Source organism: Mrakia frigida (genome assembly GCF_051309035.1).
Source record: "Mrakia frigida strain ATCC 22029 unplaced genomic scaffold BDY24scaffold_32, whole genome shotgun sequence".
Lineage (NCBI taxonomy): Eukaryota > Fungi > Basidiomycota > Tremellomycetes > Cystofilobasidiales > Mrakiaceae > Mrakia > Mrakia frigida.
This window is the reverse complement of record NW_027481249.1, coordinates 124,796-140,192: the sequence shown is the minus strand read 5'-3', so window position 1 is coordinate 140,192 and position 15,397 is coordinate 124,796. Positions and strand designations below refer to the sequence as shown.

The 15,397-nt window shown below is 54.5% G+C and overlaps 5 protein-coding genes across 5 annotated transcripts; 2 read left to right on the top strand and 3 right to left on the bottom strand.

The window, feature by feature from the left end:
- The first annotated feature begins 15 nt into the window (after positions 1-15).
- Positions 16-2,895, top strand: BDY24DRAFT_399387 (WD40 repeat domain-containing protein). The gene is made up of 9 exons (XM_076641823.1): positions 16-100; positions 168-378; positions 461-963; positions 1,133-1,274; positions 1,433-1,561; positions 1,647-1,723; positions 1,816-1,918; positions 2,017-2,343; positions 2,502-2,895. The coding sequence occupies exons 1-9, from the start codon at positions 75-77 to the stop codon at positions 2,634-2,636; spliced, it is 1,653 nt and encodes a 550-aa protein (XP_076493701.1). The 5' UTR covers positions 16-74; the 3' UTR covers positions 2,637-2,895.
- Positions 2,896-3,034: 139 nt separating this feature from the next.
- BDY24DRAFT_436350 (uncharacterized protein) lies at positions 3,035-4,856 on the bottom strand. Its single transcript, XM_076644218.1, has 7 exons — positions 4,591-4,856; positions 4,389-4,459; positions 4,153-4,262; positions 3,982-4,051; positions 3,829-3,908; positions 3,646-3,766; positions 3,035-3,569 (listed from the first exon to the last, which is right to left on the bottom strand). The coding sequence occupies exons 1-7, from the start codon at positions 4,707-4,709 to the stop codon at positions 3,271-3,273; spliced, it is 870 nt and encodes a 289-aa protein (XP_076493700.1). The 5' UTR covers positions 4,710-4,856; the 3' UTR covers positions 3,035-3,270.
- Positions 4,857-5,142: 286 nt separating this feature from the next.
- Positions 5,143-6,697, bottom strand: BDY24DRAFT_399384 (uncharacterized protein). The gene is made up of 5 exons (XM_076641822.1): positions 5,958-6,697; positions 5,750-5,885; positions 5,617-5,668; positions 5,462-5,528; positions 5,143-5,383 (listed from the first exon to the last, which is right to left on the bottom strand). Exons 1-5 carry the CDS (start codon positions 6,462-6,464, stop codon positions 5,273-5,275), a joined length of 873 nt encoding a protein of 290 aa, XP_076493699.1. The 5' UTR covers positions 6,465-6,697; the 3' UTR covers positions 5,143-5,272.
- Positions 6,698-7,440: 743 nt separating this feature from the next.
- BDY24DRAFT_427087 (DUF6534 domain-containing protein) lies at positions 7,441-9,920 on the top strand (the record flags this gene model as incomplete). Its single annotated transcript, XM_076644046.1, has 8 exons — positions 7,441-7,979; positions 8,075-8,091; positions 8,198-8,338; positions 8,740-8,894; positions 8,987-9,080; positions 9,162-9,219; positions 9,310-9,665; positions 9,777-9,920. The coding sequence occupies exons 1-8, from the start codon at positions 7,871-7,873 to the stop codon at positions 9,918-9,920; spliced, it is 1,074 nt and encodes a 357-aa protein (XP_076493698.1). The 5' UTR covers positions 7,441-7,870.
- Positions 9,921-10,374: 454 nt separating this feature from the next.
- Positions 10,375-12,324, bottom strand: BDY24DRAFT_399375 (60S ribosomal protein L23). The gene is made up of 8 exons (XM_076641821.1): positions 12,269-12,324; positions 12,049-12,058; positions 11,588-11,623; positions 11,446-11,504; positions 11,078-11,189; positions 10,837-10,925; positions 10,587-10,675; positions 10,375-10,494 (listed from the first exon to the last, which is right to left on the bottom strand). Exons 2-8 carry the CDS (start codon positions 12,056-12,058, stop codon positions 10,476-10,478), a joined length of 414 nt encoding a protein of 137 aa, XP_076493697.1. The 5' UTR covers positions 12,269-12,324; the 3' UTR covers positions 10,375-10,475.
- Between the last annotated feature and the right edge of the window lie 3,073 nt (positions 12,325-15,397).

Below are 15,397 nucleotides of genomic sequence, written 5' to 3'. Positions count from 1 at the left end.
CAGACAAGTTCGCAAACGTCTCGGTCGCTTCCACGGACGCTGGAGGAGGCGGAGGAGGAGGAGCGAAAGGCTTCATGGGAGGAGGAGGAGGGAGTGATTCGTGAGTCTAGACATGTAATCCTTTTCTTCTGTGTATACTGACTCTGAACACTCGCTTTCTTCTACAGATCCAACGTCTTTCTTGCTTCCAGCAGGCCTCGACAACTCTCTCCTCAGAAGAGCTCGTCCTCCTCTTCGACCCGCCCTCCCAACTCTACGAACGACAGTACGCTCGCCATCAGTCAAGCTATGGGAGGAATGAACGTGTCGGATAGAGACTGGATAGGAGACAACAACGGTGGTATGGATTCGAGGAAGAAATCTACAGTCGTTGGTTCGGTGAGCTCTCCTTCCTTCGACCAGCCTCCTCCTCCTCCTGTCCTTCTTCTGACTCTCTCTCTCTCTCTCGCTCGTTCATCAGACCGACCGTTTCATCCCCCAACGAGCGTTCTCTTCCTCCTCCTCAACCGTCTCAGCCCCAGCTCTTCACTCCTCCTCCACCAACCCCAACCCTAACGACTCCTCCAACATCTCCCTCGCCTCCTCCGTCAACTCCTCCCCTTCCTCTTCCTCCGTCTCAGGAAACCCAGGAGCTCCTCCAACTCGAATCCTCGCTTTCGCTCAAGCTCCACCGGCAGCTTCAGCCTCCCACGATCTCGCTCACGCTCAGCTCAGGAGGTACACCAAGGCTGCTCCAACGGGCTCAGGTGCTGCTGGAGGAGGACCGGGAAGCAAGATGGATCCTAAAGCGAGGAAGAGAGCGATCCCTACCAGACCGGATCGAGTTCTGGATGCTCCTGGGATGGTGGATGACTACTACTTAAACTTGCTGTCTTGGAGCTCGGACAACATGGTTGCGATTGGGTTGGGAGAGGCGGTTTACGTTTGGAACGCGGAGAGTGGAGGGGTTAGCGCTTTGGGAGAGTAAGTTGGCTGTTTCTCTCTCCGGGTTTGGAAGTCAGCACGGGTTGGGGGTTCGTAGATAAGGTTGGTCGAAGGTGGGGGGGGTTGGGCGAGGAAGGGATGAGCTACGAAGAAAAGAAAAGAACGAACGAAGCTGACCTCGCCTTTCTCTCTTTGCCGTCGCTCGCAGACCTACCGACGAATCGCCTCAGATTACCTCGCTCACTTGGGCTGGGGATGGCGCTTATCTCTCCGTCGGGAACGATCGAGGAGAGGTTGAAGTTTGGGACATCGAGACGGGAACGAAGTTGAGGACGATGGCTGGTCACGCTGTGAGTTTCATTCCTTCAGCGCTCGGTTTCCTGGCCAGATCGACGATCTCTTTGTTCATCGTAATACTCGGGGTGTCATTCGACGATGGTGAATCGTGTAGCGTCAAATCTGGGCTCGAAATTGACCCTCGTTCACTCTTTCCTTCGTGTTCGAACAGTCTCGAGTTCCCGTCCTTTCCTGGCACGGTCACCTCCTCAGTTCGGGATGCAGGGATGGATCGATCCATCATCATGATGTTCGTGTTGCTAGACACAAGGTCGGGGAGCTTTTGGGTCACACTGCTGAGGTACGTTCGACTTCGTCCGCTTCTCCTCTTCCCTTCCTCTCTGCCCGACCGCTGACGAGATCATCGTTCCTTCGCAATCTCTCAGGTCTGTGGTCTCACCTGGAGGTCCGACGGCCAAGCTCTCGCTTCGGGAGGAAACGATAACGTCGTCAACTGTTGGGAGTGAGTTCAGATCTCCTTCGCTCGTTCTCGTCGCGTCGAGAAGACTCACCAACACCGAACGCTAACTTCTTTTCCGTTCTCTCCCTTTCTAGCGGCCGAACCTCGGGGACCTTCCTCTCAGCAGACTCAACCACCGGAGAAGCTTCTCGTGTCAACGCTCGATGGACTAAGCGAAACCACACCGCCGCCGTCAAGGTGCGTCTCCCTCTCTCTCCTCCTCCCTCTCCACTCCGGCGCGTCCCCTCTTCTTCCCTGACCTCCGAACCTTCATCCCCTTCTCCTTCTCTCTTTAGGCTCTCGCCTGGTCACCCTGGCAGTCTTCTCTCCTCGCCACCGGAGGAGGAACAGGCGATCAATCCATCCACTTCTGGTCCTCCACCACCGGTTCCAGAATCTCCTCCCTCCAAACCCCTTCTCAAGTCACCTCCCTCATCTTCTCCCCTCACTCCAAAGAGATCCTTTCGACGCATGGATTCCCGGATAACAACATTTGTCTCTGGGCGTACCCGAGCTTGCAGATGGTTTGGGAGGTGGCGGCTCACGACACGAGGGTTTTGGCGAGTGCGTTGAGTCCTGATGGAGGAACGGTCGGGACGGCGGCTAGTGACGAGAATCTGAAGGTTAGTGTCTGTTTTGTTCTTCAGTGGTTCGTCGAGGAGGGCTTGAGGACCTGGGAAGGGAGGAGGAGTTGCGAGGACGAGGACGAGGACGCGACGGGAAGACGAACCCTCAAACGAACTGACGCGTCTCTCCCCTTCTTTCTTCTCCTCTTCTACAGTTTTGGAAGATCTGGGACGCTCGACCTGTTTCGAAGGGCAAGGTTGGAGGTGGAGGAGCTGGCGACGAGGGAGAAATGGCTGGAGGGAACCGTCAAGGGAAGAGCGGTGCGACGGGAGGGCTCAAGATCAGGTAGACTCGGTTCTCTTTCTTCGCTGTGGTCTCTTAGCTTTGGTTTTTGATCGCTTTCATTGCATAGGACACTTTTTTTCTCTTCCCGTTTTCCCTGTTTCCTGGTCTTGTCCGTTCTTTGGACTTTCGACGTCGTCGCTGCGTTCCTGCCTTCCTTCGTCTCTCTCTCTCTCTTTTCGTCGCTTTTGTTCTTGCAGATCCGTTTAATACATATGCACCTTTTACTCGGAGCCATGGAACTTTTCTGTCTCTAGAGCCCAGCCGGTCAAACGACGAAGCAGAGGAACGTGCGACGAGCTCGACTCGACTCGATCGTCTGCTTTCCTTTTCCACCTCTCCTCTTTCTATCACCCACCTCCTCGGTCTTCTCCCACTCTCCGAACTGGGTGTACCATCTGTCGTGGAGGAGGCAAGTCAATAAACAATCCGATCAAGAAAAAAAGAGCGAAAAACGAAGGTGAGGGGGCAAACGAGTGTGGGATCGTCCCTTTCTCAGAGGAGAAAGGAAAGCGATGAAGAAAAGAGGGGGACGAAGGGAGGAAAAAAGTACATACATAGCTAAACTAAGCTAGCGGAAACGGATCCCATAAAAAACAAAACCAATCCAAATCGAACGGAACGTGTCTCGTCTCGTCCCCTCAAACCATCAAAGCCCAAACACCCACAACACCAATCAACCCTCCCATTCCGACGCTCATCCTCTGTCCAGCTCCACCAGTAGCGGCAGATCCAACGCTAGCGCTAGCAGCGGCGCTCGATCGAGCGGAAGAAGCTCCAGAAGACCTGACGGCGGAGGAGACCCTGGAAGCGGAGGCGGAAGCTCGAGAGAGGGTAGCAGGAGCAGTAACGACTCCTCCAGCAGCTCCGGTAGTGGTGGTCCCGGCGGCAGCGGTGGTCTCAGCGGTGGTTTCGGCGGCGGCAGTGGTGGCGGTTTCAGCTAAGAAGGGGAGGAAGGGAACAGGAGGGAGGTGAGCGGGAGAGAGGGCGACGGGGAGAGGGAAAGAAGAACGAACCTTCTCCAGTGGAAGTGCCGGTGGGAGCAACGTAGGTATCCTGTCCAGTAGGAGCGGGAAGAGGAGAGGTTCCAGTGGGGGTGGCGGTGTAGCTTTGAGCGGCGCAGGAGTCGGCGAGGGCCTGAGAACGGGAGGAAGGTCAGGACGCGTCGTGCTCGAGCGGAAGAGAAGAAACGGACGAACCTGGTAATCAGTGAGCTGAGTCTGTCCAGCGTTACCGTTGGCAGTGTTGCAAGCTCCACAGTTGTAGATGCCCTGGAGGTCTGGGGAGGGGAATCAAAACGGGGTGTGAGAAAAAAGACGCGTCGATCGAGGAAGGCAATCGATGGAACGAACAAGAGGCAGAGCACTGGCAAGCGACGTCGGTAGCATCACAAGGAGTGATGTTGCAGGAGAAAGCACAAGCCTATCAGACAACAAGAACAACAACAAAAAAGTCAGTCGGCCTATCTCTTTTAGTCGTCGCGTTCAAAAGAAGTTGGGAAGAACGAGGAGATCGAGACTCACCTGCTGAGCGGCAGGGCAAGACGATGCAGCAGCAGCGAGCGATTGAGAAAGGTCGCTCTGTCCAGCCGAGGAGATACAGTCGGCGCAGGAGCTGAGGTCGGAAGGGAGAGCTGGAGGGAAGGAACGCGTTGGAGGTGAAAAAGGAAAAAGGGAACGATCGAAAAGGTGAGCTCGCCGTGTTTTGAAGAGCGCAGCTTCTTTTCTCGGCTCGGATGCGAAGAGAAAAAGATACGAACCTGAGCAGAAGCATGCGGCGGTGTTGGTAGCGTCCGGGTACTGCTCGGTACAGAGAATCGAGGTCTGGAGACTGAAGGGAGAGAGGGGAGCGAGAGGAAAGGAGAGGGGAGGGGATCGAGGTCAGCTTCGGTTCCCTTCGATGCTCGTCCCTCCCTCGACCTTTAGAGGACACGCTGGAGCAAAGAAGAGAGAAGAACGTACGTGGCAGCACACTGGGAAGAGCATGCAGCAGGGATAGACTCTGCGGTGGGGACGCTCTGGGCTGAAGCGACGGCAGCGAAGAGAGCAAGGGACGCGAAGGCGAGGGTGAAGCGGGTCATCTTGAAGGAGGGAGGAGAGGAAGGGTTTTGCTGAGAGCGCGTGGTGTTCGAAAGGGAGAGAAGGGTAACGTAAGAGGGAGAGAAGAGTAAAGAAGCGGAAAAGGGAGATGAATGTGGTTGGGAGTCAAAGAAAACAGAAGGGCAGCTCGGGAGGGTGAACTGAAAACACGTCCCTTCGCGTCCCCCAAAACGCCCCCAAGCCGAACGCTTCGAAACTCAAAGACAGGAACATTTTCCAACGAGTGTCAGTCACCCGCTCTCGGCTTCGGAGGGTAGTACAAGCTCTTTTTCGCTTCCGCTTGGGCCTTGATTGTCGGAAGGCCAGATTGAGTTCCGAGCTTGGGTGGGAAAAAAAGAGGAGTGAAACGACGCGACGTGCGATTGATGATTTCGATGAGACCTACCGACCCGAGCGGGCTCCGCTGGAAGGAAAGATGTATATGCTGCATAGATACTAGATAGACTAGCGTACAAACAATCGCGAAGGACGAAGGACGAACATCGACGAAACCAAATGCAAAACGAACTTTCCTCCCTCCTCCTCCTCCCTCTCCAGGACGAGCTCAAGCCGACGACGAAGGTTGCTTCCCGTCCCCTCCGATGTTGACAGAGGAGACGATGTGGTTTCCCCAAGAGCTGAGTTGTGAAGCGGTCGCATCGAGAGTGGTAGCGTTCTAGGAGAAGAAAGGGCAAAAGGAGGGACGAGGATCAGTGAGGACAAGTCGGAGGGGAGGAAAAAGAGGACGACTCACGCTAACGAGCTCCGACTTATGCTCGACGATGTGAGTGTCGATGGTAGTGTAGAGCTTCATTCGTTCCCTGTTGCAATCGAACCAAAAGCCAGCGGAGGGGTCAGCTCAGTCGTATCGAGAGGAAGGAGAACAGACGAGATTTCGACGCGACTCACATGACATGATCCCTGACTCGATCGAGAACTCCCTTAGCCTTCTTGACGAGATCTAAAGTTAAACCTCCAAAGAGGGACTCGGTCAGTAAAGATCTCGAAAGGAAGCTTCCAAGGGAGCGAGAGCTGAACGAACCATCTCCTCCTTGGACCCACTTCTCCTCGTCGTCGGCATCGACCGCTCCCCACTTCTCATCGAAAGCCTTGTGCTGTTCAGCGTAGAGATCCGATTGAGCGATTTTGATGTAGAGCTTCGAGTAGGGGGCTTCGGACTGGGTTTGGAAGAAGAACGAAGGAAGTCAGACGAGTCGTCGATTCAAACGGGAAGAAGAGACGAGACGAACCTTCGCTCCTCCTCCTCGGATGTTCGAACCAACTTCCTCCTCCCCCGACCTAGCTCTTCCAGCTCCGGCTCCCTGCTCTCCAGCCTCGTCGTCGAGCTCCATTTCCTGCTCTTGTTCCTGCTCCTCCTGCTGCTGTTCGTGCTCAGCCTCCATCTCGGCTTCGGGTTCCTGCCTCCACGATCTCCTGTCGATGTACTCGTCCTCCCCGTCTTCTCCTCGTCGTCTCGCTCCATCTTCTTCCTCTCGATCTTCTTCCTCGTCGTCGACGTAGTCCGAGTTCGACTGATCCTGGAATCGACGGGAACGGGAAGAGGGAGGAGGACTCTCGTCGTCGTGCTGCTGATGTTCCTCCTCCTCCTCCTGTTGCTCCTGCTGATGATGATGGTGAACACCTCGACCCTGCTTCCCATTCTTCTCGACGAAGATTATAGCTTCCTCGACGACGACGATCTCCTCCTCGACGTCCTGCTCGGGTTGATCCTGTTCCTGCTTCTGCGACGGTCTCATGGGGAGCGGCGTTTCGACATCATGGGCTGAAATTCGGCTCTTGTGCTGGTGATGATGGTGTTGTTGAGAATCTTCCTGATGCTGGTTTGAGGAGGAAGAGGAGGCGCTGGGTTGTTGTTGAGAGGGAGGTGGATGAATGCTCGACGTTCCTCCTCCTCCTCCTCCTCCTCCGAAGGTGAACTTGTTGGTCTCTCTCTCCTTGAACAAGGATACTCCTCCTCCACTACCTGCCGCTCCGAACTGCCACCGAGAATAAAGAGGAAAGAGGTCAGCTCGTTTCGCCACCTCTTCGAGTCGAAGATCGAGTCTGGACGAAGCTGACCTGCATCCTTCCTCCTCCTCCTCTTGAAGCAGAAGCTGGATCTCCAGGAAGAGCGAACTGGGGCTCGTTCGAATCTCTTTCTGAGATGGCTCGACCGGGAGGGTTGCTGCTGTTGTTGTTGTAGGAGTGGGATCGATGAGCTCGCGAGGAGGACATGGCTTTGGGTGGCGAACGAGGAGGGAAGGAGCGCTGCACAGATGGAGAAGAAACACGAGAAAAACGAGGGGAAGAAAAGGAGAGAACGTGAGTAGATCTGCTCTTCCCGTTGGAGAGAAGATGCGTGGTGCGGTGGCGAGGAAATAAGTGGGGGTTGAGAGAGGAAGGTGAGAGAGGGAAGGGAGGAAGTGGTCGATGAGCTCAACGGCCTCCTTCCCCTTTCCTCCTCTCGTCTTCAGGGAATCCAGATCGAGAAGTTCAAGGAGTGGGGTAAGCGTAGGTGAAAGGGTGTCACTTGCCTTCGTTCGAGGTTCTTTTGAGGGAATCGAAGAAGGGAAGAAGAAGAGAGAAGGAGAAGATGGCCGTTGCTCGTCAAGGAGAGGCGAGGGGCGATTCGAGGGAGAGGGCCGGAGCCTTTGGAGAAGGAGAATTTTCGACCTCTTTCATGGGTGCATTTTCAATCTAAGAGCTATGAGTGGATTGATCTCTGTGTACTCTTTGAAAACGGAGCGTGATCTCGAGACTGTCTGAGTCTACGACGCGTCGTCGTGCGTCTCCTCGTTCGCTTTTCTCTTCTAGAAGAGGAAAAGCTCACGCCCATGACAGCTTTATACCCTTTTCTCAGACTCTTTGTTGCTGACTTTGCTCATCTCAGGACTCAACATACAGCACAGGCTCACCAGAAAGAAATCCGGCGACGCGTCGAACGACAACCTCATCTCTCTTCCCTCCGCCGCGTTCTTTCTCAAGAAAACCTCTTCGGACCTTCTTCCTTTTCTCCTTTTCGAACGTATCTTCCGAACAACACTTTCCGGAAACCCAGCTCTCTCTTTCTATCTGCCGTTCCCCGACGACCAGGAACGAATCGATTTCTCTGTTGGGCCCTTTCCCTCTCAGCTCCCAAACCACCATCTTCCTTTCAGAACCCATGCCTCCCCCTCTCTTCCCCTCTCCTCAGCAGCCACAGATCCCTGAGAGCGTGGACCTCCCTGGAATTCTAGGACCGTACTTCTTCGGAGTTTGCCTCGAATGCTTTGGTGAGATCAAAGACGAACGAGACGAGAGGAGGAGAGGGAGGGAGGGAGACGAGCTGAGCTGACGAGCGTTCGATTCGGATTGTTGGGTCTCACAGGTATGGGTATCGTTCTGGTACGTCTGGTATCCTTGGTCTGTCGAGAGGTGCAGAAAAGGAGCGAATGAGGGAGGAAATGAGACAAACGACGAGCTCATCCCTCGTCTCCTCCCTCGGCTTCAGCTCCAATCTCTTCGCTACTTCATCGATTCTTCCTCAGGTTCCTCCAAAGCGAGACATCCTATTTACCTCTGTGTCGGAGTAGGACTTCTCCTGGTGTTGAATCTGGCTCAGACGATGCTCGATGTGGCGAGGGTCAACGCGGTGAGTGAATCTCGAGGGCGGCGGATCAGTTTGGTTTGCGTTTTGGGAGGGAAGACGAAGATACAAGGAGCTGATTTTCGTGCTCTGGCTACGGGTTGGGAATGGGTCTACTTAGATCCTAGTCTCGAACTATGGGAACCTGCTCTACTTCTTCAAACCGAGAGTCTCGGACGAGGTCTCTCAAATGTGAGGTTCCTTCGTTTTCCCTCTTCCCCTCCTCTCTCACTCTCCTCTCCTCTCTTCTTCCGTCCACTGACCTTCGAAGAATTTCCCTTTCCTCAGCCTCCTGACTCTTATCGCCTTCCTCTGTCAATCCTTCCTCCTCCATCGAACCCTCGTTTTCCTCTCAACCCTCTCTCTCATCTCGCCTCCCTCTTCAACCTCCTCCTTCTCCAAACGAGTCGTCTTCTCGAGGACAGGGAGAACCCTCTATGCGGCAGTCATGGGAGTGGCGATTGCTCTGGCGGCGGTCAGCGGTGTCATCACTGGGCACGCTTTGTTGCATTCTGGGAGCTTGGTTGGGTTGGGAGGGGAACAGGAAGAGTCGAGGATGTCAGTGAGCTTTTCTTCTTTTTGCTTCGTCTCTTCGAAGTCGGCTGGAGGCAAGAGGAAGAGCTGACGGTTGCTATTGGCGTCGGTACGTTGCAGGTTCAACTACTCGAATCGAGTCTGGCTCGCCGCGTCGAGCGCCATCGACATCGTTCTCGCCTTGGTGTTTACACTTCAGCTTCGTTCGTCGAGAGTGAGTCGCCCTCAACGTAGCTTTCAGACATCTACTATAGACCGAGACTGGCTCTGATCTGTCATCCTTGGCTTGCTGCAGTCGGAGTTCTCTCAAACCAACGACATCTTGACGCGTCTCTCGATGATCGTTCTCGGAAGTAAGTCCTTCTCTCTTTCCTTTCTTCTTCACTTTTGATTTCAAACTCACCTACCAACCTACCCTTCTTGTTCTTCTTCTCTTCCCTCAGGCGGTCTCCTCACAGCCTGCATCCAACTCTCAACCATGCTTCTCCAACTCCTTTCCACCCACACGGCTGCCTCCGGCTCCTGGCCCTACCTCCTCATCCTCCCCCTCTCCAAGATCTACACCATCGGTCTTCTCGTCTCTCTCAACTCGGGAGCTGGGCCTAGCAAGAGGTACTCTTACCCTCTTGCGATGGCGTCGACGGGGTTGGTCTGGGAGGGAGGAGATCCGAACAGAGGCAGATCGAGGTCGAAGTCGTTTGGCAGTTGGAGATCAGGCGAGAAGCGAGAGAAGAGGTTGGAGAGGAGAGCAACGTACGATTCGGATGCTACTGCTTTGCCTATGATGGATTATAGCCAAGTGCGTTCGATCCTCCTTCTTCGTCTTCCTTTTCTCCGTCGCGTCCTCGTCCTTGTCCCCCAACCCAAACTCACTCGTCTTTCTTCTTCCCTCTCCCTCGCTCTTCGACAGAGGGAGTACAGACCCTCATCTCCCAGCAGCAGCAGCATGAACTACGTCGTCCCTCCTCCCGTTCCAGCAGCCTTCGCAGCCAACCCGGTCCTTCAACTCGAAGTTTATCGACGACCCGTCACTTCGTCTCTTCAGGCTCGTTAATTTTTCCCATCACGCCCTTTGTTGTTTTGCTTCGTTCACGCATATGTACTAGTGTTTTCACCTTTCATTTCGTCTCGTCAGCTTCTTCCTCTATGTGCTTCTTCTTTGAGTTTTGAGTCTTGCGTCGGGTCCCTCGACGCGTCTTTCGCTTTCCCTCTTTCTCGTTCTCGCTCCCGCTAGCTTAATAACCTACCCCTCTCTCTCTCTAATTATGTAACGACACGCGTTCCCTTTTCCCTCGCTCGCTTTGTCTCTTCTCATCCGAAAGAGAACAAGGAGCAACACACCCACCACGAACGAGAGCGCGATTGAACTGCCTCCTCGTCCTCTCCTCCTTCTCGACATCAAGTCTACTGCTGTCAACGAAGAACGCTGTCCCGTTCACTCGTTCATTGCCTCTCTCCATACTACCCACTCTCTCTCTCTCTCTCTCTTCCCTCCGAACCCAGACTTGTTGCGTTTCGAAGGACATGTTCATCCATCTCCCTCCTTCCACACCTCCACCTCCTCACTGGAAACCGAAACCTAAACAACTCTCGAATGGGAGAGGAGCGTTTAGACGACGGTACCGGAGCTGCGAAGAGAAGTAACACGAAGAGAAGAGAAGGGGAAGGTCAGCTTTCGGGTCGAACGAAAAGAAGGAGGCGAGGTTTGGGTGATACTAACTTGGCAGCGATACGAGGCCAAAGATCAGCGGCCTCCTTAGCGACGGGTCCGGTGATGGCCGATCCCTTCATCTCTCCCTTGGGGTTGACCTGAACGAAGGAAAGCGAAGGAAAGAAGGAGGGGAAGAGGTGAGCTCGAGTTTCGAGAGACGCGGGACGGAAAGAGACGAGAGCACGGGTTTGAAGCGAGGAGGGAGGAGTTGGGTGTGACGTGGGTGTGGGAGAGGAGAAGAAGGGAACAGTGAACGCACAATGACTCCGGCGTTATCCTCGAAGTAGAGGAAGACACCGTCTCGTCGCCTCCAGGCCTTTCGCTGTCGGACAACGACGGCGGGCATGACTGTTCGTTTGAGAAGAGGTGAAAGTACAGAAAGCGTCAGCTTGACGCTTCGTAGGGAAGCCAATCCCATTCTCATCTCGTTCGGCGCTCCAAGGAAGGAGGAACGAGAAGGAGGGAGGACGGCGAAGTGAAGGAAGGGAGGTGGAACTGACCCTTCTTCCTCAGCTCGGGCTTTCCCTTCTTGACGGAAGCCATGACCATGTCTCCAGCGGAAGAGGCAGGAAGCCTGTTGAGTCGGGCTCCGAAACCAACAACGGAGATGACCTGTGGGTTGAGTCGAGGGATGGGGAGGGTTCGAGGTGAAGGTGACGGATTGAGGGAGAAAGCGAGGCGAGAGGTTTGGTTCGAAGGTAGGAGGAGGGAAGGCCCAAGTGGTGAGAGGTTGTGGTGAGGTGGTAGTAGGCGAGGGTAGTGAGAGAAGACCAGAGAGGAAGCGGCAGATGAAGGTGAAGGGAAGGGAAACGAAGGTTGTCAGCTTCAGCTTCGATTGAAACGAAGAGGAGAGCGAAGGTGAACGAACGTAGAGGTTCTTGGCCCCAGAGTTATCAGCGCAGTTCATGACGGCTCCGACGGGAAGACCTGCATAAGAGGAAAGAAGAGCGGGGGAGGAGGTGAGCTTTGATTTGAGAAGGAGGCAAAGGTCGAAGAGAGGTCAAACGAACCGAGGGTCATCCTGAACTTGTTTCCGGCGGCTTGGGCTGTAGAGGGAGAAGATGAAAGGGGAAGGAGAGTGGTCAGAGATCCGCTGGTGCATGTATGAGCGAGGGTTGAGGTGTTTGGCGAGGGGATCGGCAGAGGTTTGGCGAGAGAGAGAGAAGGGAGGAGGAGAGGTTTGGTCGAGGTGAAGGTGTTGGGGTTTCCTTCCTGCTTCCTCCCGAGGTGTGGTATCCTCCTACGAATCCACCTATAGGACCATAGGTTCTCCCTATACCCCTCTACCGTATGCGCTCGTCTTTACTCCCTCCAACCGAATCCCACGAGCCTGACCCGTCCCTCCTCTGCAGCACTTGTCCTCTTTTCTTCCCTCCTCTCCAACCCTCCTCCTCCATTCCCCTTCCTTCCCCGAGACCGTATCCACGAAGAGCTGCTTGTCGAAATGATGTAGAGGAGAGGGAGTACTAACGCTTGGACATCTATATATGCCAAGGTTTGTAGTTGTTGTTGAGTGGAGGGAGGTCGAGAGGGGAAGGGAAGGAGCGATTGTGAGGTCGAAGGGAGTTTTTGACGAGCGAGTTGGGAGGAGGGGGGCGAGGAAGGAAACGAGAACAAGATTAAAAAGGGGCGTGAGTTTCTGCTTGTGGGTGGATGTCCTCGCGATGTAAGGGGGTCAAAGATTTGCGAACCTTGAGAGTTTTGGGACGAGAGGTAAGGGAAGAAAAGGGAACTCCTCTTGAAAGAAAGGAGGGGGACGAAAGTCTTGCCTCCCTCGCCCCTGCGGGTCTGTCTCTTCAACCCTCCCCTCCTCCCTTCTTCCTCTCCTTCTGACCCTTCCAACTGCATCTTTCTCCCCTTTCTTCTCTGGCTTGGATTCGTTCGGGACGCGCTCACGAGCCTCCCCAAGTTTCTCGCTTCAAGAAATCTGCACGGCCGCCAGGACGGCAGCACCAAGGAGGCGAACGTCGAACGGTCGAGCTCAACACCTTCGCTTCCTCCCTCCCTCCTCCGTCCTCTTTCTCCATCCTGCTCCTCTCTACACTGCTCGACTTCTCTTCTCTCTCAACCCAGAAGCGTAACCTTTTGAAGGGAACAAAAACTGAGACTCAACCCTTAGAAGTCGCCGGGCTGTCTTTCCTCCCTTCTCCCCTCTTTCGACTTCGTCCTCTCCTTCTCTCCCTTCTTTTCTAGCTAACGTCCATGAAGTCTTATCGTTCTCCTCTCCTCCTCTCTTCCCAAGCTCAGTCTACCTCAGGTCGAAGAATACCGTCAAGAATCAATCGCGTCTCCACTTGAGCTCCTTCCTCTCTCGACCTCCCCTCTTTCTCTTCCTCCCCTGGGACTGCCTTGCCTCTTTGAAACACCGCCGCTTACGACAGCCTCAACTCTGTTCATTTGTTCGGCTCCCAACTCTCCTCCCTTTCTCCTCCTAACCTCCATCGTCTCTTCGCCTTCTGGTTTCAAGAATGCGTTCCCTCGCTCTCTTCTTCTTCTTTCACACCCTCTATGCTCCCATCTTCTTCCTTCTTCGACGCGCGGGAAAAGTCCGAGCGGCGGAGGTTGAGAACGAGTGAGTTCTGTACGACCTTCTTCGAGAGAAGGAGATGCTGGCCTCAAGGAACGAGAGCTCATGCTGTTCCATTTCTCTCTTCCTCGACGTCTCTCCGTCCTCGTCCGTCTTCTTGTCGCAGCCTTATCTCTCAACCCAGTCAGTCTCACTTCCTCTCTCTTTATTTTTCTTCTCCTTCAAGGTCATTTCGGTACCTGACCTCGTCCCAACCTTCCTCCCTCTTTCTCCTCGCGTCGCTCCCGCCCTCACTCCACTCTCCAGACGTGAAACTCGTCTCCTACACCCGACTCGACCCTATCGTCAATCCTGGGTCGATCGGGAATCACACCCATGCTGTCGTTGGAGGATGTGAGTGCGGAAAACACTCTCTCGTCGAAGAAGGACGTGCAGCTGACCCTCCTTGGCTCGTTCTTTGTTCCTCTTTCTCTCCTTCGCTTCATCCTTTCCTCACCGAAAGCTGCCTTCGGAAGATCAACGACCTACAACCTTGCGACTCAGAGCAGCTGCACGACGATGCCCGTTCAGTCGGATCGATCAAACTACTGGTGAGCCGTCCTTCTGCGTCTTCTGCTTCCATTTCCTCCCTCCGAACTTCTGCTGAAGCTGTTTTCCTTTTAACGAGGCTTGGACCCATCTACTCTGTCTGGGAGAACGGAAGCTTGTCTGCCATTCCGATCCTGACCACCAACATCACTGTGAGTCGTCGCGGCGCCTTCTTAGTTCTTTTCAAGCTCGAGTGAGAAGTCGAGCGAAACGAAGCTGACTTCGTGCTTGCTTCTTGCAGTACCTTCTTCGACCTCCTACGAACGGGGTGAACGTGACTGAGTTGTTTGTTCTCTCTTCTTCCTCCCCATCCCTTCTCTCTTCTCTCGACTCGTCGAACTCACTCCCCGTCCTCTTCTCCTCCTTTCGTTCTTCCTCGCTCATCCGCCACGATCGCTTCACAGTCCCAGAGACTTTCAAATGCTCGCCGGATCGGCAACACGAAATTCGTCGGACCCTGTGGCTGGGAAGGCTGATTTTTGGATGTGAGTGTTTCGCTTTCGTCGACGCGTCTCTCGTCACCTCACCTCTGACCTCTTTTCCGTTCTTGGCTGCATCTCAGTCGATTCGAATGTCACCCAACCGATGGATCTGAAATATCACAGTCCTACGAGTTCCCCGATAAGCAGTGCTCGGTTCTGATCGCTTCGATTCAGTTCCCTTGGTTCGTTTCTCTCTCGCTCTCTTCTCTCTCTTCCTTTCTTTTCGATTCGATCTGACGTTGACGGGATGCTCTTGATCTGTGCAGGTGCTGGAACGGAAAGGATCTCACACCTGCTGGAGCCGATGGTCCAATGACGAACGCACAGTGAGTTCGCTTCCGAGCTTCGAGCGCTCCGGATTTCGACGCGTCGAGTCGCTGATCTCTCCCTCTCCCTTCCTCGCTTCATCTGCTCCAGCGTCGCCTAGTGAGTGACGCTCTGGACCTTTCAGACTTTACTTCGTGTAGCAGCTAGCTAACTAATCTGTTCTTGCTCGTTCATAGCGGAACGGGAACGAAAGACGACTGGGTCAACTGTCCTTCCTCGTTCGTCCCATCGTCGCACCACCCTCCGTTCCCCGTTCTCTCTCTTCTAACTCTCCCTTTCTTTTCATCTCCCAAAGTCATCCCATCCGTCTCCCTCGAATCTCCTACGAAACAGCCTTCGACCTCACCGCCTTCCCCTACCGCGGACCCAACTCTTCCTCCTTCGCTCTCTCCACGGGAGACACCGTCGGCTACTCCCTCCATGCGGACTTTCTCAACGCCTGGCCGCAAAACTATCTCAACGACGTGTTCGATACGAGAGCTGCGTGTCGAGCTCAGCAGATCGGAGGGACGGGTGATACGAACTGTTCGACGAAGGCGTTGAAGGATTTTGATGCAGCGGCGGGGAGGAGTTGCGTGCAGGAGGGGCCGGAGGTGAGTCTTTGCTTGGTTCTGCTTCATAGGGACGAAGGAATCCTGGAAGGAGTGCTGGGTTTGGAGTAGAGGAGAGGGGTGAGGGATGGAACACGAGACTGTTCCTGCTTCGCGTCGTTCCTCGTTCGACCTTCGAGCACTGAGCTCACCTCTCCTTTCGTTTCTCGAACATCAGATCCCTAACGAGGAAGTCGGTCTTCGATCGCCAATCCCTGGGTTCCCGGGTTGGTGAGTGGATTCCGCTGCTCCTCCTCGCCTTTCTCTTCCTCCTCGACGTTGTAACGTTGACGAAGATTCTGTCCT